At 41.6% G+C, this 25032-nt stretch overlaps 1 protein-coding gene across 8 annotated transcripts in view; it reads right to left on the reverse strand.

Annotated features, from left to right (window-relative positions):
* The window catches only part of enox2 (ecto-NOX disulfide-thiol exchanger 2), a 163445-nt gene that overhangs the window by 24940 nt on the left and 113473 nt on the right, over window positions 1–25032 (reverse strand). For 7 of the 8 annotated variants that reach the window (XM_035161740.2, XM_035161739.2, XM_035161734.2 and 4 more), the window contains 4 exons: window positions 15753–15908; window positions 6267–6473; window positions 3444–3677; window positions 1848–2060 (listed from right to left, as the gene is read on the reverse strand). In XM_035161740.2, the coding sequence (XP_035017631.1) occupies window positions 1848–2060; window positions 3444–3677; window positions 6267–6473; window positions 15753–15908 (810 nt within the window). The remainder of the gene's footprint in view (window positions 1–1847; window positions 2061–3443; window positions 3678–6266; window positions 6474–15752; window positions 15909–25032) is intronic. The other variant, XM_035161737.2, reaches the window with a different exon arrangement.

A 25032-nucleotide genomic window follows, 5' to 3' on the forward strand; every position in this document is an offset into this window, starting at 1 on the left:
GCCAGCTTATCGTGTGTGTTTGCTGAGCAGAGAGAGCGAGAGAGAACACTGCAGGGATCAATAGCATCTTCCCTGCACCCTGTAATCTGAGGGAGCACGTCGATGGTGAAGGAAGAGAAGAACAGTGCAGGCACACTTTCGGAGCTGTCAGTTTGTATGAAGTACTGTGTATTATGCACACATGAATTTGTATTCCACCTGTTTTCAAGATGGTAGAAAGAAGCTGAAATAAAGCTTTTCAGTGATGTTTGTGGATTATTTTATATCTTATTATTCCAATGTTTTGAACCGTACAATTTGAATTTCCTGCACCTTTATTGTAGATCTACCAATCTCTCAAGACCTGGGCGCATGAAATATAAATATACATGTATGGTGAGACACAACCATAGACTGTATATGAAGATGAATGGCAAGACTACTCCCTTTGAGTGGAGCCAAAGTTTCCTGATCACCCCCTGGTGGCTGGTTGCAGTATAGCTCATTAATCTCGCCTCCTATGGACCAAACTAAAAAGTCAAAGAACACGTCAAATGCTGATGGTTTCTGTCTTTTTATGTAGTCTTTATCACACTGATGTTTGTTCAGGTATTGATTTTTTAAATTTCTTTTAGATAGTTATTTGGTGCTATCAGAGGGAGGTGAAATTTCATGATTGACAGCTGAGACTGACTCATGAATGGACCGTTCGACCTCAGGGAACTGACCCTTTAAGATGACAAACTGTACTGCAGAGACACAACTCGATGACTCGCCAGGCTGAATTTATGTGATTCGGACAGAGAGTTGTTCCCAGTTGAAAGTGACCTCATAGGAGGTTTCTCTCTGTGTTATCATTAAATTACCAGTAATGCACCAACCGAGGGAACCGTGACTCTCTCACCAAACAAAACAGCCACACACACCCTCTGTCTACACATTATGTTTATTATCTACCTAATAAACAAAAAAAAAAAGAAAAAAGGGATTTTCAGTTTGAGGATGTTTACATCCCATTTAAAATGCATGTGGTGGGATATGTGGAGACAAAGCGCCGCAGGCTGTGGTGCAAACCAACAGCTGCACAGCTGAAGCAGCCAAAGGTTGGAGCTGTAGGAGCAGTTTAAGTTGCCTTCAGGCTTTTATAAACCCAAATGAGCTACGCATGCATATACTGAACATGTCCGGCCTTTGCTATATTAATGCTGTGAACGTGTTGGGCTACTTAAGACTTTAAAATGAGGGTAAACTGAATAGTTCTGATCTCTGGGCTTCTCGTTATCCATGTATGTTAAAAAATATACCAGTATTTTTATCCCTCTGATTTTTAGGACACTTTATATCTTGGACGGAATGACGGAGGAGCGGGACACCACTGAAACCTTACAGTGATATTCAGGATGTCATGTTTAGGAAAGAAATTCAACTTACCTTAATGCCAGCCTCCAAACAACAAATTAGCACCAAACAATACGGCCTCCACGAGACTATAAATCTGTAATAACCTTTATATCCACTGTGCATCACTTAGGTATTTACAACCGTGTACACCCCTGCTCTGTGCATCATGTGAGAGTTAATGAGCAGCTGGGAACAATATTATACTTACGTTTTACTGGATTTCACTTCTCCAGGCACAATTTTGCCTTGTAGCCCATAAAATGTGAATGAGGTGTGTGTGTGGTTCTAAAATAAGGAAACTTACACCTACAAGGATTGGAATCAATTGCATCCTCCTCCTGCACATGTATGCATTAGAGTTATGCTAGCGGCTCTAAATGAGTTAGCTCTCCCAGAGTGATCCTGACCAATAGGATATATTTCATCACACATCCAAGTCTGTCGAGTGTGTGTGACAGAGGACTCACATTGAGATATTATGCCGGAGAGGGCCGTCTTGAACTTTTCTTTGGCCTCCTCCATCTCCTTCTCGTGCTGACTCTTCTCGGTCATCAGCCGGCGGATGTGGCTGTTGGACGACTGGATCATGGAGTAGAAGTTGTTTGCGTTCCTGCGGTTGACTTCGCCTCGTTCCAGCCAGGTCAGGAGCACACGCACCGCTTCGTGAAAGTTGCCGTCGTCTAGGCCGAGAGGTGAGCAGACATAGAAAGAGTCAAGATTCTGTTGCGGTATGTAAAAATAAAATCTTTCCTCTTATTGTTTTCCGGGACACTTGTGATGCTGAAAGCAACAGTTGCTGAGCTGAAATCATTTTCAAAGTGAAGATTTCAGTCATGATGTATAAGTAGTTAAAATATGCCACAGATCACAGGTTTGTCACATAATAAACATCTGATTACAGGGAACTTAAAATAAATATAGAAGCATGTAACACAGTGTTATTGAGTAAAACGTAGAAGTAAAGTTAGAGATAATATGGAGAGGGTGACACTGAAAAGATGAAAAACAGAGAAGGAACCAAACACGGCTGTGATACAGGATCAAAAGAATAAAATATACATTAAATATATAACAAAAAAACAACATTATAGACCACAGTGATGCCTGAGAAAAGATGTAGAGGTGGTCTGAACAGAAGAGCCTCTGTTGAGCTTCTTGTCATCAAAAGGTTTGGAGAATATAACTGTCACTGAAAAATGCTGTCGGCGGAAGATTCAGTCAAACAGTGAACGCAAATCTGCAGTAAATAGCCAGTGATCAGAAACAAAACCTTGGCTAAAACAACATCGCACAGTTTTTCTATTTACACCAGCGCCAAAGAGGGAAGAGCTGAGAAAAGACACACGCAGATGGTAGAGAGGCATAAAGTCACAGCCATTTTGTTATCGGGCAACTGTGAGTGAGACCTGGAAGTGTCATTGCTCATTAGCGAGGCGAGTTTATTCAGCCAGAAACTTGACAGAAAGCTGAGGAGACATGGCAAGTAGAGCAGAGGGGAGAAAATGGAAGCCATAAGCAGAGAGGAGCGGGGGGGAAGAGAGAGGACGAGATGAGAGGGACAGGGGGGGGTGCAGAGGCCAGAGGGAACCGATATATACTGTGTTTTAACAGCCTTCGTGTTACATCCTTAAAAACAAATTCCCTGAATTTGTTAGAACATCAGAGAATCTTGTCAGTTTTACCAGCTTTAGTTAGGGACTGTTCCTGTTATGTCTTGGCTGCTCCCTGCAAGCGCACTCATACACACACGCACATTAACACACACGCACATTAACACAAACGCACATTAACACACACGCACGCACACAAATGATTTCCTTTCCCACTACCTTGTTAGTGTGGGGTCTGCATGAATTACAATGGCACTACGGTTGGTTCTATTTTCACTCCAGTTTGCTCATTAACAACGTGACAATTACAATTTGTTCTCTACGTGAAAACGCCCTTAGCGTAATTAAAACAACATTTTCTCCAGCATTTCAAGCTTTATCTCCTCCTCTCTGTTATGTCTGCGATATACGATATACATGTGTATTTATCTATACTTGGCCATGTCCACCAACCTTTAATCTTGTCCCCCAGCTGGCTGCACTCGTGCTCCGAGTAGTGGACGATGGGAGGGGGGGAGGGCGGCCGGAGGCGATCCTCCTCCACTTTGCGCCGGTGCCTCTCCTCTCTGGCCAACATTCGCTGGTGACACTCCCACTCGTACAGATCGTCTCTTGCCTGAGCGAAGTCCACGTGAAGACGACCAGTGTCTTTCTTGTCCGTGCTGGAGCCCAAACGGATACGATAACCTGGGCAGACAAAAGTTTGAAAATTAAAAGCAAAAAAAGGAGATGAAAGGGAGATGGAAATGGGAATATGTGTAATATATAATATAAGTCTAATGGGGAAGAAGCAGATGGGGCAGCAGGGAACTTACCAATTAAAGTGAGTTAATCTGTCTCCTCAGACAGTTTGATGTCATTTTCACAGTGTGATTTGCAAACTGCAGGTGTTTAAATGCCTCTAATTTCTTTTAAAGAAAATACTTCAGACTAAATTTAGCTTTTCAGCCATGTTAGCAGCACGACTCTGCGGGTGGCACGGGTGGTTGGTCCACTAGTTTTTCCTAGACTGAAATATCTCAATGATTACCATAACATTACCATAAAACTTTGCAGATTATTCATTATCTCCAAATGATGGAGCTTATACCTGCAAAATAACGGCCGTCCCATTAGCCTCTGCTGAACTCTGTGTGTCTGCAGACTTCTTGTCCCGTCATTAAATGTTTGACGGCAGAGAGCGACAGAAACAAAGGGAGGGAGAGAAAATGATGTGATAAAGATCGACCGTCAGATTCAGACTGAGCGAGACACAGTTATGTGTTTTTTCACTTTGGATCTCTGCAGCAGCGCGAAGCCCGAATGATTTTAATTTCTGACAACTTCACACATTCAATTCACACATTTTATTAATCTATGCTCATTTTTCAGTGATTTGGCAAATATATATATATGATAATCGCTGGAGTCTCACACTTGACAGCTCACAAAATGAAAGAAAAGCACAAACAAAATGAAACAGATCCACAGAATTGGAGACAGTGTGCAACTTTTTAATGCAAATGAAAAAAAAACACACCTGGAGGTGAGAATCTGATGAAAATTCACAGGAAGCAACAGGGAAAATAGGAGCCTGAGACAGAATAGTAACACAAATGAGTTTTGGTCTGCGTGTTGTGGGGGAGTTTTTTTTATAGCAAATCACGTTCCATAGCCTTTCGTAACACCAAGGAGGTTTGTTTATTTGTGGGATAACACAAAAAATAAAAGAATATATTTCCATAAAACTTGGTGGAAAGATGGAACATAGGCAAAGAAAGAACCAAATAAACTTTGGCAGGGATCTGGACAAAGGTTTCGATCCAGAAATGTTTTTATCACGTTCTTTAACATTGCAAGCAAGAGCATCTTTTTTGTGTTGTTTTTGTGAAATGCGACACAACGGGTGAGTTGACAAGACACATTTAACATCAGGGGGCAAACGTTGGATATTATCTGCAGTGCGACAGCAACAGGTAAAAACAAAAAAACAAGAAAGATAGAAGGAAAGTTAATGTATTAGATTAGTGTGTGTAGATATTGTGTTGTGTAGATTGTGTGTGAATGTGTGTGTGCAGGTGTAGAACTAAGTATAAAAGAAACCCAAAATGAAAATTCAAATGGGGGAGGAAAGAAGACTGAACTGGAAAAAAAGAGACGCGTTTTTCGACATTTTCACAGATTTCCCAGGGAACTTGATGAAAAAGAGCAGCACTATTTAAGTGGCTGATATCTGAGTGTGTGGTGGTGCAGCTTCACTGAAATAAGGAGGACTTGGTGCAGGTATTGGCTCTACTGAGTTGCCATTGTGGTTTATATTGAGACCATTTTACAGATAACACAGAAAATGAATGAGCACAATATTTTATTAGGGTCTACTTCTCTTCAAAATGTCCTATTTTGCTTATTGGATGACTTTCAGAGGATAAACTATCGCTGTGGGGGTTATAATAAGAAGGCCTGCATAGTTCTGTCAATACACAAGAGAAACTTTGGGAGGGAACTGACTTCTCATCCCCCCCTCCTCTCCTCACTACTTCCTTCTTCTCCTCACTCTCTGCTCCGCACTCAATTTTCTCTAATGGTTGGTCGTAGATTTAAAGTGCAATCACGCCCATTTTGGGATTTAATTGGTTGAAATGATCAAGAGAGAGAGAGAGAGAGAGAGAGAGAGAGAGAGAGAGTGTGTTTTGTTTTTTGTTTTTTTTGCGAAAACACACGTGCGTGCGCTCTTGCTGGACGCAGTAATGATGCCCACTGCAATTCACTTAGGGGCCCAACAAGCTCTCATCACAGATGAAGAGGGGAGGCCGAGGCGGATGCCAGTGCAAACAGGAAAAGAAACGAGTGAGGGGCTTAGGCGGTTTCTGCTTCAGTCCGCTCTCCCTGCTTCAGGCTCCCAATCTACCACTACTTCAATATTTCATATGAGGAGATCTCAGTGTGTGTGTGTGTGTGTGTGTGTGTGTGTGTGTGTGTGTGTGTGTGTGTGTGTGTGTGTGTGTGTGTGTGTACTTTGTTGTTTCAGTTGTGATTAAAACACAACTGATGCTGAGTTTCTTACGCAGTTGTTTTTCTTTCCCGGTTTCAAGCCTTTCAGGTCTCAAAAATGTGAGTTACTTCAGATTGTCAATGAATCAGAGTTTTACTTCCAGCTGCCCACTTAGAAACTGCTAAATATTCTTGCTTGACATTTATCTAAGTGGCATTTTATCTGCTACAATACACAGAAATATTTTTACCAAATAGCACTTACACAGAGGGCGTGACAAAGGTTTCCGAGTAGCGATGGCTCACCTGACAGGAAGAGCGCCTTGTCCACGGTGAACTCTTCCGCAAATCTGATATGGCAGAAGTTCTTTTTGCTTTTGCGTATGGCGGTGATGTCGCCGCACTGTCCGAAGACCTCCATTATGAGCTGCTCGTTGGCGTTCTCGGGCAGACCCCCCACAAACACCGTCTTACAACCTGGAGGGCGGTCTCTTGTGGCGGGAGGGGGAAGATCTGTCGAGAAAAATAATGATGTATTGTGATGAAACTGCGAGCACAACAGATAATTCAGCTGAAATACGCACAATTCAAGGAATGACTCAGCTGTCTGAGAACACAGAAACTCAATTAGGTGTGAATAATGCTCTCTGAGAAGACAAAATATCCAATGGCAAGAACAGAGTGTTTGATAAGAAAACTGCTGTAAATTATTCTGGCAGGAGCAGGTCGGATTTTCTGTCTTTTGTTTTTTGCTCAGAAGTAAATAGGTGTGGATATATGTGTCTCCAATAAAAAAATGTAATCCAAATAACTGCGCCCTTGTAGCCTCAATCCAAAATATTTATTCAATACCTTCTTAAAATGTCAACATTTAAATGGCACTGACTCCATCAGGTTCACACAATAACAAAAAACAAGGTGTTTATGCTGCTTACTCTGCCTTCCAGGTATATCAATGAATTTAAAATATATATATGGAACTGAAAACCACCCATACAAACACAAATGTACAGTAAAAAAAGTCCAAAAAGATTCTGATGGCTCTTAAAGGCATGAACATTCAGGCTGAGACAAACATCAACATTTAAACTAGAAACCTAACTTTCCACATTCTCATGGAGCTTGATGCTACCGAATTCAATGAAGTCAAATATAAAACATTGCACTTATGACCTTAAAATAGGATGAAAGTTTAACGCATGAGTAATGATAACTTAGAGCAACACGCTCAGATTGTTTTCTGTTGGATCAATGTTAATATCAAACCATGCCATGCATGAAAATGAAATCCTTTTGGCTACAGAGTGATTGCAAAACCTCTCATGTGGAAGGTCCCCTGCATTGCACAAATCACTTATTCAACACAGACGAGTGTTGACTGATCTAATCTCCAATAGATCAGGCTTCTCATCCATGATGAATGTGATTAGCGAGGGCTATGAGGAGTGAACGAGCTAATCAGTGGAAAGCTGGGATGATGTATTTCTGGGTGTCTGCTAGAAAGGCCTGACGCTCTTACCCCTGTAGATATATCGACATGATGAGAAAGAACTGGGGTTGACCTTGGTTGGATATCTGAGCTGTATCACGAGGGCCTCGTGGATCAGCACCAAGTGGAGAAACTCAGATGTCTATTGCTCTGATTCAAGTGTGATCAAAAGGGTTTCAGGACTAAGCACTGGTGGGGTTCAGTAGCAGTGAGATAAACTTCTGCAGAACAATCACTGGTGCCTGGTCATCTTTTAACTGAATGATACTTAACTTGGGAGGACTGTGTTTTATTTTGTAATCATACGATTAGCACCACTAAGGAGGTTATGTTTTCACCCCTGTCTGTTAGTGGTTTGTATTTTTCTAAGAAACATCACGCAAAACCTACCAAACAGATGTCCATGAAAATTGGTGGAAGGATGCGATACAGGTCAGGAAAGAACCCATTGAATTATTGTGTGGATCTAGATCAGGGGGTGGATCCAATCATTTTGTTGTCTTTTTCTTTACGATTTCGAGATAGGATATTTTTCAATATTTCCGTTGATTTGTCAGAGAATAATTTATATGGATCTTGATGAAAAACAAATCTTGTATGTCAAGGGGACTTATATTTATGAATGTGTGAATTTGGTGCAAATCGCAATGATAATCTGGATGTCGTGAATTTAAAGAAGAGAAGAAGGGAGAACCCGCAGATCGTCATAAATGGACAGATCTGGGATTTTTTTTTTACTTAAACCAGCTCTTTTAAAATGGCTTCTACTTGTCAGCGTACTTTGGCTTTTAATCTTGTTTTTTTCCCTTGTGTTTTACAGCGGCACTACTTGATTACATGTAACTTCAGGAACAGACTGACGCCGGGTTCACACAGGACGTGGAAGCGCAGCGCCACGGCGCGCCGCGCCAAGGAAAGCCAGGCACCTCCTTTCCGCCCCCCTGTTACTCAATTGTGCCGTTCACATAGGCTGCGATGCGCCGCGCAGCGCCAGGGCGCCTCGCCCCTGCACCGATGGTTTCGGCGGAGTCTATTTTTCCGCTTGCCGCGAGCGTATAGCGCCAGGAAACACACTGAAAATGATTTTAAACGATATAAATGACATATTTTATATGACATAAATTATCAAATATGCATCCCATACTTTGTATTCCCCTTCTGTTGACCTGGAGTTTTAATTTTAATTTTCCCAATCACATAATTAAATGTCCCCTCTGCCCATCCACTACAAGCACACAAGCAGATAGACAGAGAGAGAAAGAGAGGGGGCTATGAAGACCATCATTTACCCCGAACCCCGACATTCAACGGGTACAACAACAAGCGGAGAAAGCAGAATCGCGAGGAGGGAGCTAAGCTTTAGAGAAAGTTCCAAATTGGCTGCACCCTCTTCATGCAGACGTGCGGTACAACAGTTGGGCGGTGATAAAACAGATGAGATCACGATACAAACAGCTGAGATGAGGAGCTTTCTCAGCAGGATGACTGGTCTAATAACTACGAGACAGAGTGAGGAGCTTTTATTGCTGCTTCACATTCAGCTGATGTCGTCTGGGCTCCTAATAAGATGCCTTCCGGGGATCTGGGGCGAGTTCAGAAACTTGTGGATGGGAAGACCAGTTTAAGTAGAGAGTTTAAAGACCTGGTTCTGAGCTGTAATAAACTTCACATTATTAATGGTTAGAGTCATTATTCAGTGTCATAAATGGATGGCAAATAAATTCTATGTACAGATTATGAGACGATGGGCCCCTGGACACAGACAAATATAAGACCTCACCACTCCTCCGACAAAAGAAGTGAGATGCACCGGGTGTGTCTCTTTGTGGTCCTTCTGAAGGTGTTTTTTGTCTCTTTATGGTCATTTTGCATTGTTTCTAGTTGTCTGTGTCTCTTTGTGGTTGTGTGAACGTTGTTTTATGCAACTTTGTGGACATCTTTCACCTCTTTGTGGTTGTTTTGTGTCTCTTTGTAGTCATTATTTAATCTGTTTGTGGTCCCTCTGCCTCCTCTTTTCTTGAAATGCGACTGTTAAAGCAAAATATCGAGTGAAGTTTTGCTCCATGAAGGATTAAACTAGTTGTGAGTTGAGATGGCTTGAAAAAGTAAAGCTGGCTTGAAAAAGCTTGCGATAGCAAGAAAGAGCTTTGTTGGCAGATGCAACAAAGAGTTGGAAAATTGACTGACCTTTTTCGGTCCACGAGGGGCTGAAGGGGGTGATTGTGACGATGGGGAGAGCAGAGGAGGAGAACAGCCAGAGCAGGAGGGAGAACAGGTGCAGTGCAGCATGAACCCGAATGTGTCGTGTTGTAACTTAGATCAAAAAAATTGTTCAGTTTTGCAACAGAAAGTTTTTGTGACTTTGGACTGTTGTGTACTGCTGTGCTACTGAACCCCACTGTTCAGCACATTAGGACACTTTATGCAAATGTGCAACACAGAAGATTCAGATAAACTTTGTGCGACAGACTTCAAGGCTGTTAATTTAAAAATGCAGACGGAGAAACCGAGGAAAGAGAGGAGGAGGAGAGGGAGAATGCTAAGTCCACAGTGGGGATACAAGAGACGCAATAAACAGGAGGGAGAGACAAGATATTGACAGGTTATGAAGATAACCGAGTGTGTGAAAACTGCATTATGCTATTCTGATATTTTGTCCAATTAATTTGCATATATTTAGGAATGTATGCATGAAAATACTATAGAACGAATGCGTTAAAAAAAACTAACTTTTCCTTCAAGAATAACACCAGAATTTAATCTGCTGTATTGGACTGAAATACACAAGATTTTGCATCTTCTGCAGACTTCAGACATACTCATTGTATGTTTGATATTAGCAGTGTACTTAGGGCAAACATGGAGGCTGCTGCAACACACTATGTCCTTCTGTCTGTGTCGTGTAGCCCCTCCACTGGTCTGCTGCTGTAACGCATCATCACTGTCCAACACTTGGACAGATTTGGAGACAGACGTTGGGGTAATTTGATTATTCATCCGCTTTTAGGGGATTAATCGATACCAGGAGAAGAAGAGAAGAGGAACTTTAAAGCATCTTTGTGCGTGACTGCAAACGAAAAACAGATATAAAAAAAACCCTGAATATTCAATTACTAATCGGCTGAAGAATTCTATCAACTGTTAGTCGACAAATATTCAAGAAACAGACAAACAGCAGTCTTCATTCAGGCGTAAGCGACAGTGCATATGTGTACATACATGGATGCACGCTCTGGTAACGCTAGAATCCTCAAAGCTCAACAGAATCTGTTTCATCTTCCCTTAGAGCTAATTTATAAAATCTATTCGACACTGCCTTCAGAAGTTTCAAAGAGTCAGAGAAACAGAAAACGCAGAGTTTTATGTCCAATTTTACTATCAAAGCAAAACCACTGGTCAAAGTGTCGAGTCTTTGCAAACCATTCAGAGGAAAAACAAAAAGGTAGTACTACAGCACCTCAGCAACGAATAGGTGAGTGGGAAGACGCGGCTGTGAAGAGGGATCAAAGCTGAATGCAGAGAGTTTGACTGAAGACAAAAGGAGAAGGACGCTACAAGAAAAGCGCTTTAAGGAGATGCACTCTGACAGATACAGCATCTGGTTTTCTATCCGCTGGTCGGGAAAAAAAAGGCGATTTAAGTTCTCACTTTGGGAAACTCTTATTGACGTTTCCCTCAATTTGCATTTGCAACATTCTGTAGACCAAACAAATCATGGCACAGCGGAGAGAATAATCATTACACTAAGGAATACTGGAATAATCTTTAGTTCCTCCCTTAGACTTGCTGCGCAGATTTTTACATCATTTTCTTCATCAATTGACATCGTTAAACATCACTACTTTGCATCTAAAGGCACTTTTGAGAGCACAGTGTGAAATAATGATACGCCTCTATCATCATGTTCTCGTCTCATTCCCCCATCAGCTCTATCGCACTCGGAGGTGATGCAGCTTTAGTGAGACATATGCTAAAGTGCTGACTTTATAACCACATTTTACATCTTTATGTGATGTGAAGGGCCTGGTATGTTTTTATGCCTGGTGGAACCAATAACGTGCTGAACGGCTTCATTCCAGAACTTTCAAAAAAGGTGCTATATGCTTGTTCAGTGAAGTGATTGCATAGGTGTTGTTGCCATATGTGGAAAAAGCCCAAGAAGGTTTTCTACCCAACAATTAATTTGGCTCTGCTCGCTGCAGGTCCAGTCTGCTTTAGCTGTAGAGGTTGCCTGACATGTCCCACTTGTCTGTCTCTCCATTCATGTCCTCCAGCTCTTCAGGGAGGATCCATGGGGCATTTGCACTCTGTATCACTCTCTGAGTGTGGTCTGGTATATAAGCATATGTCTCACTAAAGCTGTGTCACACAAGCTGGAGCTGATAGGGGAATGAGAGGAGAACATGATGATCAAGGTGTATCATTATTTATCATTTATGCTCTTCAGATGCAAAGTAGTGATATTTGAAGAAATAATTGTCAAATGCTTGAGTAAAAATGCTGTAAAATCGCTGCAACTGTTTCAGTATTCACTAACACAAGCTTTAATAGTTGCTATTATGCTTGAAATGTCAGTTGTAAAGAATGTCGCAAATGCCAATAGAAACTTAAAATTTGTAAAGTTTTATGCCTCCGCCAACCAGTGCACTTTCAGTCTACAAATGTGTTTTTTTCCCCACACTCATATGTGGTCACAGTGACCTTGACCACCAAATTCTCATCATTTCATCCGACAAATGTTTGTACCAAATTAAAAGAAATTCCCTGAAGGTGTTTTTGACATATCATGTTCTCAAGAATGGGACAAACAACCCAAAACATAATGATTCTGGCGACTGCCTATATAGTAATAAAAATGTCAACATCAAGTTCCCAGAGCCTACAGTGATGTCTCAAAGGGTGTTTTTGATTGAAAAATAGAAGAGAGAAGGTTGAGAAAACCAGAAACCTTTCACAACTAAGATGCTGGAAGCAGTAGGTTTTTGCTCATTTGCATTCAGTTGATCATGTTCGGAATACCTCTGCAGAGGAGTCCAGGCGGGTAGATGGCCGATCCACCTTAACTGCCTCCTTTCAGTGTAAAGACACCAGCCAGCAAACGAAACCTAATTAGGCTGCTTTCAGCATCTATCTCAGTCTTTCAGTCACTACCCACAAATCACGACCCCTGATTGTGGCTCCTTGGTAGTGGGTAGATCGAGTAGTAGATGAAGAGATTTGTCTCGAGGCTCAGTTCCCTTTTTTCTACAAGAGTTGAGTAAAAAGCATCAATCACTGCCATGCTGCACCAGTTCAACTGTGTGGATCTCGTGCTCCCTCTTCAAGTACTAGAGTATTGCAGTATTATACAATTTTCAGAGGGGTGATGGACACTTATAAGAAGTTCAAAAGGGACGCAGAACCAGACACATTTTATTTCTATAGAATGCACGGGATAAACAAAAATGGTGCCTACATTACCCACAATGGAACTAATCTGTCAACAGTTGAACTACAGATTCATTGTGTTATGCTGGTGGTGCCTATTGCAGCCTTCGGTCGCTATAGACTGAAGCAGAGCCGGCTGCGGAGTCTGGGAACCACACATCTTTCTACCTTATGTTTTTCTTTTAAATTTGGAGGTGTTCACTTTCATCACAAACTCTTTCCAGATGGCTTCAAACCAACCTGGTGCAGGCTGGAGGTCAAAGTCATAATAAGACAAAAGAACTATATAACTGTAAGAACTGCAGAAATACAATCCTGAGGAGCCCATCGCAGAAAAAACCCTTACCTAGCAGAGACTGCTTGAATTGTTGAAAAGCAATGAACTTGCAAAACACATTAATCTAAGACTTCAAATTGCCTTCAGGCCCCTCAATTGGAACCAAGTTGCCTTCAGAGATGCTACCAGAAGCTGCTGGTTCCTAACAACACAACTCAGAGGTCACAGACTCGCACCGTCCACCAAACTGAGGTAGCAATTCTCTTGAGGGCGTATCCAAACCCTGCTGGCTTCTTAAAGACTTGACTTTCATGAGCAGTATCAAGCGTAGACCGTTTTTCCTCAGATGCCTGAATACCTGGCTTAGAGATTAACTGCATCCTGTGACACTGAAATAGGTGACAGGCAAAAGAGATCTTAAGAAGAGATGGAGATCAAAAGAACGAGTCGAGAGTATCTGGGACAGAGCAGACAAGCAGGAAAGTAGAGAGTAGGTTTGAAAATAAAAAAGGGACAAAATCAGGGATGAGTCCGTGCATCACTTTGGATGGAAACACTTTGATTTTGGGCCATATATCATCAATTAAGCCATAAAAATCAATTAATTCAATCTAGAATGGCACCTAGTTGAGTGCATAACTCTACCAAGGCCCAACAGTTCCCTTAAATGAAAACAAGCCTTATAGCTAAGGCCACATTGTGTTTCTGAAGCTACACGTTGGAGGTAGTTACTGGCTTCTAACCCTTTTTGTTACCACACAGCAGATGAAAACAGCATACACCCCTAATGAAACCGTATCTAAATCACCTACATCCAGATTTTTATTTGGATAAATACGTCTGATTTTTTTCCATGGAGAGTCTCACATAACTCTCTGACAAATCAATAAAAATGTTGAAAAATGCCCTCTCTTGCAAGGTTAAGGAAATTGAAAAGAATATCCCGGATCTGCTGCCTGATCTGGAGCCGCACCAAAATGTAATGGATTCTTTGTTAACCATATTGCATCCCTTCCACCAAGTTTTCTGGCAATTCATCCAGTAGTTTTCAGAAGTTATGAATACATTAGGCGACACAAACACAGGAAACAGTTCTTGTTGTGCCACAGCCGGCTCCAGGCTCTAAAGTTGTTATTTCTTGACAAGCAGACCCTCCCCTCAGCCTCAGGGTTTATACAGTATGTGTCCTGTGACAGCACCGAGTTCATTTCTCTATCTTCGCTCCTGAGGACGAGCTTGAGAGATGTTCCTAAGTGAAGTTAAACTTTTAATCAGCTTTTCTCCCTGCACCATGTTGTGACGCTGGCGGTTTATACTATGGCATAAAGAACACCACAGATACACATGCATATCTCAGAAACAGCTGTATGGCTGTGGTAGAAAACACATATTTGCCTGAGAGAATACAACAGTGTGTGTTTTGCTTCATGAAGGCATCGTAAGCTCCCCAACGCAACTGTGGTGCAGAGCTTTTGTTTTAGTTCACTTTGAAGATGACATGTAATACCTGTTTGAAAAGAGGCCCCAGGCAGAAACTTTTCTGTTGCAGGGAATCTGAAATGCGACGGTGGGATCAATCAAAGGACCCCCCACTACCTGTTTTCTAACTCGGGATAATTGGAAGGCGGAGGTGAGATAAATATAAACAGCTTGCGCAGCACACCTCTTGTCAAGAGTATACAAAGTGAGTTGCCATGGAAATACCAACATTTCTTCTCAAATGTGAACACATGGAGGTTTTCTCTCTTGTTATCTTTGGGGATTTGTTGACAAAACAAGTGATTTGAAGAAGCCTTTTCATCATTTTCCCACAAATTTTTAGATCCTCATTTTAATCCCACAAATATTAGCAGATTAATCAATAAAGAAAGTAATTTTTACTCACAAGAATTACATATTAAAGTGATAATTAGAAATGAGCAACTCTATCCATCGAGGAAGATCGTGAGATGTGAGTCAAAGCTTCAAAAACAACTCAAGACAACAACAAATAATTAGACCTTGTTTTGTGATTGAGCTTTTTTGATGGTTTTATCAAGCAGCTGTTTCCGAGGCCAAGTGATGTTACGTCATCAGAGGCATTCAAAGGTGTGATTCCTTTTCCACTGGTCAAAAAACCCACTGCAATGGGAACGGATACAATCAACGGACTGACACAGGTTTTTATTGGCACTGGCTCCACTCGGCAGTGATAGAAACATGGCATGTTGGGTATAAATGTTGATTTCGTCCTCTTCATCTTTTTGTTGGCGATCTAGATGCTGGAGCTGCACCTTTTCCTGCATGACATTGTGACGCACATTGAACTTCCAGGCATTGGCGTGTAAATAGCTCATGTAAAACATCGTGCAGAATGCGACGCTGGCAAGACAAAGAGGTGAGCTTCTCAAATGTCGGCACGTTTTGTGAAAAAAACTACTGGCAATGGGAAAAAAGGTCAATTGCCTTTTTTAAAATTTTTTTTTGCAGATTTACCCCGGTTTAATAAAACCTGCGTTTACCTGCTAATATTGGTGCAAAAGAGATGTAGTTGAAGAAAATGTTGGGTTATTGGTGGTTGGGGGAGCTGGTGTAGTATTAATGTGATATCATGGCTTACTGGGGTTCGGGGGGAATAGGGTGCAGGTCTTGCAGTGGATGATCTCCTTGACAACCGGTAAATCCTGGGAGAGCTGTCCAGGCACCATACCGATGCCGGGCATCATGGGGTTCATGGGAGTGATTCCAGCCATCATTCCAAGGTTGGGGTCAAAATCTGTGGGCAGGAGGGAAGTATGAATGAGATGGAAGAGAAGATAACACCTACACAGTACCATTGAGAAAAGCTTAGGTCAACATCAGTGACACACCAGCAGCCAATACAGTAATGGAATCCTCATCCATTCGTGAATAAATCATCCTGTAAACAACATGCATATTTTACAAGGTTTTTACTGAGTCTCTCTCTCTCTCTGTCACTCCTGCTGTTTGAATGATAACCCTATAGATAACGTAGATGGTTGGATCTAACACCTACATAACAGAGAGACCTTTATTTACAATATCGCCTCACACCGCAGTTGGGAAAATTTGCACACACCTACACACGCCAGCACCGACATCCTTCGGCACCACGTGTTCCTCTGTGTGCCCAAGCCTCCCAGTATGGAGCTTTTTGAACTGGAAATGCTGCTTCCCTCCAGTATGTGCCTCAATGTCACATGCAGAGGATTCCGAGTTGACAATTCCGCCGCCGGGTGAGTAATGTATAACGCACCTGTGTGTGTGCACGGCACGCAGGAGCACTAGCCACTAAAACAAATCCTTCACTTCAGATTATACGCACACTGTAATTTACTAGACGATTAGAAAATTACTTGTCAAAGATGAACTAATGGTTAAATTTAACACAATTTAAGCTTTAATTTTTTTAATGTTTTAATTAAAAACCAACACCTTCACTTCATCATAATATTTCTCTAAAATAGAGAATAACAGCAGTAAATACTATATGTGTTGAATTTGAACCTGTGACTTTTCTACAATAGCAGCATCCAGGGAAGGAGAAAAGATATTAACTTTCACAAGAGATTGATAGAACTTTTCCTTACAAGTGAGTTCCTCTAAATCTACTGTAGAAGAGAAAATGGATGAATTAACGGACGAGCAGTGAAAGAGATTAAAGTGCACGTGACAGAAGACTTGCACTATAGGTCCCTGGAGCAGGGGAGGGTGCAATAAATACTTTGGACTGATAAAACTGAAAGAAGGACAAAAATGAAGACAGAGAAATGGAGGCCAGACGGAGAAAAGAAAACAGTCGAAAAAAAGAAGAAAAAAAGAGGAGGGGGAGAAGTACATTAAAGCAAAATGGGTGGAAACCTTATGTCTATTGATGACCTCACCATCAATCTCTAAACGAGGAGTCAGAGTAAGAGCAGTGGTGATAAGAGGGTCCCTGGTTGCCAAGCGATTGATGACTTCTACTGCACGTTAGGGTGGAGGAAAGTAAGACAGATAGCAGAAGGGATGATAAGAAAGGGTGGATGGAAGATGGGAGGGTGGTGCAACAGCCAGCCTGAATACCAAACACCGCATATAGAGAGAGGACAGAGGAACTAAGACAAGGGTTGTAGGACGTTGCCCCACGGACGAACACATATCCAGGAACTCCTTTCTCTGGAAATCGTTCTCCATTGTCTGCCAAACCAATGCTCCCACTGTTCCAGGGGTAAAATAAGGGAACATGCTTATGCGTTCGTATTGTGTGTGGCTGAACAGAAAACTCGATTTCAGCTTGCACGGAGGACACGATCTTGTTACATCAGGGCATGGCTGGTGCAATTTCACTGCAGTGCTGCTCATGTTCCCTCTGGAGTCAGTGTGTGTGTGTGTGTGTGCGTGTCTACGTATTTATCCTCGTCCATTAGGAGCCCGGGTCCCGAAGCAAACATGTCGCACAACCATGTGTAATAAAGGAGATTTAATTCTTCCGAAGAATTTCCAGCCACAGCAGAGTTCTCTCATCTCCATTTTTCCGACAACATAGCTTGAGGACATGTTTCATCAGTAACATACCAGGATTCCCCCTCCCTCAGTGTTCCTCATTACAGTGAACTCTGTAAGTGGACGCAGATGAAAATACACCATGAGTGCTGTATTTCATCCAATGTACAGTATGTATCGGTGCTGTTTTCTGTTATGTTGCAGATTTAAATTATACTTTATATTGGTTCAGTATTTATTTGAGCACATCGTACATTTGAAAAAGTATTAAACTGGTGGATTTAACTGTAGTTTGTACCAGAGTTGAGGTGCCCAGACATTAAGTAACAGTTCCCAGTTGCAGCTTTTAGGGAATGGCACCTCAAAGTTATGGATGTCCTACAGTGCAAGAATGTAGAAACTTTTTTTTTACCCACAAGTGACACCACCCGATTAAAATTTAAAGGTGAATTTCTACCGAGGAAACTTTCCCTGAGAAACAGGGACCTTCTGAAGGAGTCAGTTCCCCAACCTGCGCTTAATTCCACCGGAGGAATCATGGTTTTAAATTATGTCCCAGGGAGATAGATTTACTCCCCCCCCAAAAAATTCTGCTAATGGTGCAGGACTTTCTGAAGGTTAAGGAACTTTTTGGTTGAGGCTAAAAGCACTGAATGTTGCTGACTGGTCAAAAATGGTAGTTTTATGGTTTTGTGCAGAGTTTTTTGCAGCATGACGGCTGTCAATGTTCAAGATGGAGCAGCAATATAGAGATTTAACAACGGATGGAATGACGACAGAATCCAGGCCTTGTTGTCCACTTCTGCAGAAGACGAGAATGCAAGTGTGTCGTGAAAGAGGAGACAGAAAGAACTAATTTGCTTAATCTTCTCGGGGCTTTGGCTGCAAATCACAATGTGCAGGAGGAACCTTCACCTCTGGAACAGCACCTGGACATTAATTCTCAGGAAATTAAAGTTTCTGAAATCATCTTTTGTGGAAATAAACATTGAGGTACGAAGTTAAAATAACTTGTTTAGATGCAAAGAACATAGTACACAGCGCTTGTCACTCGCAAAACTCAAAGGTTTGAAGCCTGTCAAGTTTAAACAGAGATGGCTGCAGATTCCCCACAAGAAAAAGCAGAGCACTCAAATCATTTCCATAGACCTGAATCATCTAAAGCAAAGGAATGACAGCAGGACTTTAGATCTGCATGTGTAGATATTTTCATGTAGCCAACTATGGGATATAAGGGAAATTATGTTGATTTCAAATTTCTTTCTTTAGAAAATGCTTGTTATACTCTTCTTGTCCTGGTATCTGAGTTAAATAATGTGCGGTCATTGCAATGACAATTTGCTGGTTTTAAATCTGACCCGGGTTATTTGTTGCCCGTCACCATCTTTTTTTCTCCTCTGTAAGTGTAAACTATCACAGTGAAAATGCCAAAGAAAAAAAGGCTTAAAAATAAAGCCGGGCCACGGTGAAGCGGTAACGTTACAGCTGATCGATACGATTTTAAGATCAATCCTAAATCACATTTGCAGCCGCTCACGTGAAAGTGGAATGAGGTTAATAAACAGTCGATGTCACTGGGGATGAGTGCGTGAGTGTGTCATCGTGACACTAGTTGCTTATTTAATAACAATAAATCCAAAATCATGAGAGCATTGTAACAACACAAAACCACTATTATCTTGACACCAAACACCAACAATATAACAAGATCATCCCTTGTTCACAACATTGCAAACATCTTGAATCTAGTATGACTCTAAGCTGCTGTTGGAACAATTAAGCTTCTGACTAGAAATTCTCTCCATGACGTGAACTCTATTTGAAGCAGCACACTATCGATTATATTCGGCATTTGTGGCTTGAATGTGGCTCAAAAGACACATTTCTGAGAAGTCAAATCTTCTTTAAGTTCTAAAAGTGAGTAGTCACAATAACAACAGGCTTTGTTATACAAGTACATTCACTCATGTACTGTATTATTAGGTTGAAAGGGGCAGTGGTGCAGTGTCGCCTCACAACAACAAGGTTCTGGGTTTGAACCCTGGTTCCGTCTTCTCTGTGTGGAGGCTGCATGTTCTCCCTCTGCCTCCGGCTACTCTGACGTCCTCCCACAGTCCAAAGACACGCAGGTTTCGCTGATTCATCACCCTAAATTATAGGTGTGAATATGTGTCAGACCTGTGACACACTGACGATCAGTCCCGTCTCTCGCCCAATTTCAACTGTGATTGGCTCCAGTACCCAGAGCAACCAGTAATAAGTGGTAACGGAGAATGAAGATGCAACATTGGATGTTAGGAAGGTATACTGTATATATCAATTAATGCAGACAATAATCAATAAATACTGGTATTGAAAAATTATTTATGTTGCAGCATTAATTTACAGTTTACGATTTTACATTTATATTCAAAATGTGTTGAGCCTACAACATATGATGTCCTCTTGGAGATCTTACCATGCAACAGCACGAAAAGAGGCTAAAATTAGCCCCACACCTTCTCATACTTTTGAAGGCAAGACTTACTTACAATAGGATACTTCAAGATTGATTGACTGAAATATGCAACAGTTGGTTTGAATAAAACAAGCTACTTAACAGATGTTGCTTGAGATCTAGGAATATATACGTGAAGGCCATTTCTCAGCATCCAGGCGTTTCACAACCCACACAATTACTTCAATCAAGAAAATAATCAGCAAACTGAATGAGAATGAAAATGATTGTTAGTCGCTGCACTGACCTGAGAAAAATGAGAATTCTCCGTTTCTCAAAGAAGGACCTTGGTGTGAAAAACATCTTGAGAAAACAGACCAGTCTTCAACAATTCTGTGTTTACATTTTAAATTGAAACATATACATTATGTTTAGAATATTAAAAAAGGCACACATGGCATTAAAAGACAAATTGCAATTTTCTTCTTGCAGTCGCTTTTAAAAATATTCTCCCATAATAAAATGTGTATGTTAAACAGTTGAGCCGAGATAAGAGTGTGTGCTACGAGACAATACGCAGTGCACTCAGCGAGAGACGGGAAGAAAAGGTCTCTGACTCAGTAGAATGTCCACAGAGAGATTTAGAGAGCACAAGGGTCCTCTTGAAGAAGAACAACAAAGGAAACCTGGGGCCGGGTCCACCCACACGTGTCCATATGATCCTTTTTACCGCACTTCTCTCTGAGCTTCAGTCTCTGTTCTCTCTCATGTGGGAAAGCTGAAAACACTGCCCTGCTAATACTTCTTTCTTGTACAGTAACATGCATGAGCGCACATGCACACATACACTTAGCTGTTACACACATCCTCCTCCTCCTCCTCCTCCTCCTCCTCCTCCTCTCCACCTCTCCTTCATCACATACTCTTGTCATTAATTCCTGGAGGTTCTTTCAACAGTAATGTTTAGAGCTGCCCCTCGATCAGGAGCTGCAGGGAGATTAATAAAGAAAATACGACATTTGATTGTGTGAAGCTCCCGGCTCTTACTGTCATCCTCCTCCACCCTCCACACGTTTTTTCTCCTGTCAGATTTCAAGGGTGAATGTCCACTCCAGCAGTGAGCGCAGGGTGGGAGTTCGGAGGGGGGACATGGCGGTTGCTGTGGGGCACGCTGGATAATATTCTCTAATGAGGCGAGCTAGCCACACCACCTGGAAGCCAACCAGTGGCTGAAGTCTGCCTCACTGAGTCACCCACTTTGCATTTTCATAAGAACGTCTCTGGCTCTTACGGTCGTCTGCGGGATGGAAATAAAAACTCCTTCCTGTTTATAGAAGGTCTCCCTATTCGCATGCATCTAAATGAGAAACCACTTCCTTACGCTGCCGTCCAAAATCCATCTTCTTTGTCTGACACCTCAATACTCAAATATCCATAGCAAATCTAACCTTTAACAGTAGCTTGCCTTCAATCTGCCATGGATAGAAATAACTGTCAGAAAGTCCCATTTCAGTAGCTCTACAACTACTGCTCTATTTTTTTGCCAGACGAAGTGTATATCCAGAGTAAGGCATGCCTTTGCCTCTCCGCTCTGTCCGCCCACACTCCGGCAAAAAACCTCTGGCGCCGTACCAGTGCAGCTCCTGAGCAGTCAGCAGAAAAAGGACACAGCATCCAGGCCAAGAATTTGGGAAACGCTAAGGGCAAAGGAATGACTGTCATCAAATGAATTTCCTGATGTTACGGTGAGCTAATGTGTGAGAGCGAGGAGGCCCTGATTCACATTTCTGTGTGTGTGTGTGTGTGTGTGTGTGTGTGTGTGTGTGTGTGTGTGTGTGTGTGTGTGTGTGTGTGTGTGTGTGTGTGTGTAAGTTGAGATGATTGCTTATGAGGCATCACACGAAGTCACTGAGTTTTCATATATTCCACTGTGGGTTTTGTGTGTGTTTGTCTGTGTGTGGGGGTGGGGTGAAAACCGTGGGGAAGGGATGAGGATGAGTGGGATGCAGCAGACAAAGGAGTGGCTGTTTATTCAGGGGACGGTCATCGGTCCACGGAGCCTGCTTATCTATTCTCCGGGGGGCTTGTGTTTGTGTGCGTTTTCATGCATAAGAATGTGCATCTAAATTAACTCTGATAAACTTCCATACACATGTGTGTAAGAAGCTAAATGATTCTCTAGTGTGTGAGTGTGTGTGTGTGGCCGACATCTTTTGTTCAACACATCAGTCTCTAAGTGTTGTATTTATATAAACTCTGGGGCCCGACCGTACAATCTGTTGCAATTCAATACAACAGCACTGACAATGATATGGTTTAATTTTGTTAACATTCTTAGAACTCAATTCATTCAGATCTTTATTACTGAGATTTACGATAAGGTGATAAGACGTATGCCTTCCCTGATCAATTTGACACAACTGTACCAAAAAGTAGCAGCACAAGAGGAAATGTAGTAAAAACTAGAATTGCACTCAGTGCCACAGTTAAATTCACCAGATCCGAAGTTTAATTTGGATTTGCACCAAACTACACACACTCAAATATCAGTCCCCTATACAGGCCTAATTTTTAAATCAAGATCCAGGACAAATCAATAAAACACCTTATCTCACAATGAAATGAAAAATATATTTTTGGATCCATTCCTGATCCAGATGTGCATCAAGATTTTAAGGGTTCTTTCCTGAGCCATACCGCATCCTTCCAACAAGTTTCATGGTAATACATCCGGTAGTTTTTTGTATGATCCAGCTAACTTACAAACAACTAACGAAACAAACAAACCCAGACGAAAAACTTCTTAGCGGAGGTGATAAAATCAAAAATAAACACAGAATAAAATATTATTTACAATAACAGCATAGATTATATTCTTTACATGTGCAATACATCCCTTACATGCAGATTTATATCGTACATGTGCAATATGTTGATTCAAAGATTGTTATAAGTGTAAAATACGTGCAAAATACATAGCAATTATTTTACAGTGGACAACATGATATTGAGATATTCAGGTGTTTCACATTCTTTGTTCTTCCTATTTGTATTCAAGAGTCATGCAGGGTATTGAAAACACCTCTCAGTGTCACGCAGTCCGACACAACATCATCATTATCGTCTCAATGCTAAAAGGCAGAATTAAATTAACACATCTATGATGGTGTCAGCAAAAGGTGACTCATCTAATTCATGCATATTTTTCTGATTTTTAACTAATTGTTGTTTTGTCACATCTGAAGTGCAGCAAACTCCTGCTGGTGTCTATTGATCAAAGCCGACTGAAGTAAGGAACTGGCTGCATCTATATATAAAATGCAAGTGATACAATACCGTCAAGATAGAAACCATCTTGGGAGGTCACTGTTTTTCAGAGAAATGTAGGAGAAGGAACTCTATAGCTTTACATCTGGTTTCACTTATAGTCTGGACGTGCTGGAGAGAACTCCGCTGAAGGACGGGGAAATACATGGTGAACACTCCTGGAATGGGATATTCTCTCTGTCTCTCTGTCAGATGTCAAAGATGTTGGAACCAGATGTTGATTCCTGTGGTTGCCGCTGGGATCTCTTCCCCTCCATTCTCACAGTTAACACTATGTCTGGGATTTTACTTATCAGGTTTGGAGCTCGCCAACCATATGGTGTAATGTGCTCATGACTGAATGGATTTTTAGATCCCAAGGCGTCTTTACTTGAACTAGATACTAGAATCCATGTTATCAGTCATACTGTTACCTGTGATAATCACAAATATATAAGTAGATCTACTTTAACCTGTTTTCAGTTACATACAAATCCAAAATACATTTCCAAAACCCTGACTATTTACCCCAATCTTCAAATTTTCTCTTATCACTTTATCTCAGGTCTGTCTCTGTACAAGTAAACAGAGATTCACCTTCCTCAAGGGTTTTAAATCCTTTAACAACCACAACTCTGCCACAGAGTCACTGCATTAAGTCTGTGCACAGTCTGCAGAATTGCACTAATTCACAACGACTGATACTGATAATGTAAACTATGATGATAATAACAATAAAGAGATATAATCTCAGGCTGTAGCTGCAGCTATTATGAGGGCAAAGCCCACGATCAATATTTCCTTCACAGACACAATGGACCCCACCTTCCCCATCGCACGTGGGTCAGGTTCTGTACACGCAGCTGTGCACTGAGTCTCGCCTGCTGATCGATCATGTGTCCTGCAGGTTTCCGTACTGCAGGTTTGAAGTTTGCCCTGCTGGCTCCTCCCCCTCCATCTTCTTTGTTCTTCTCTCGTGAGCCAGTTTAAAAAGCTCCTCCACCTCATAAGCTGCTCTGCACTTTATTCCACCAGTTGGCTACACTGACTGTCAGTTATTCAAGCTCCCCTGTCAAATTACTCTTAACCTTAAAAACGACCCGTCCTGCTTGGCGTGAAGACATTATATGTAAGCTTTGGAGTTACAGTATTAAACCGACATTATACAGCGCTGGGTCTACTATTTTTTTATTGGGCTATGGAAATCATGTAAATTTCATTTTACGTCACAAAACCACAAATTAGCTTCAGAGGTCTGCACACACTAACGCCTTCTAGCTTGTGTTGATTCGAGTCGATCGGTGCAGCAGAAGTGCCAGTGTAGTGTTCACCAAAGAACTTTAGATCAGGGCTCCTGGTAGATTACTTGAATGTGAACGTGAATGTGAGTATTTCATCTGCTTGATTTCCCTGCTAAAGATAAAGGTGATAACTTTCAAGAGAGTCAAAATCCTGCCTGTGTGTATTACAGACTGATGTTAAGCGCTGTGGCGTCTCACAGGCTTTTAAACGCATTAATCTATTATTCAAACTTGACTTCCTGGATCTTCTTTCATTATCTCACTGCTGGGTTTAACAGCTTACCCTCACCAAAGCAGCCCCGTGTTTCAATGATTCCAACGCACTATGCTGTTTACGGTCTGAATGCTCG

The sequence above is a fragment of the Hippoglossus stenolepis genome, chromosome 7 (assembly GCF_022539355.2).
Source record: "Hippoglossus stenolepis isolate QCI-W04-F060 chromosome 7, HSTE1.2, whole genome shotgun sequence".
Lineage (NCBI taxonomy): Eukaryota > Metazoa > Chordata > Actinopteri > Pleuronectiformes > Pleuronectidae > Hippoglossus > Hippoglossus stenolepis.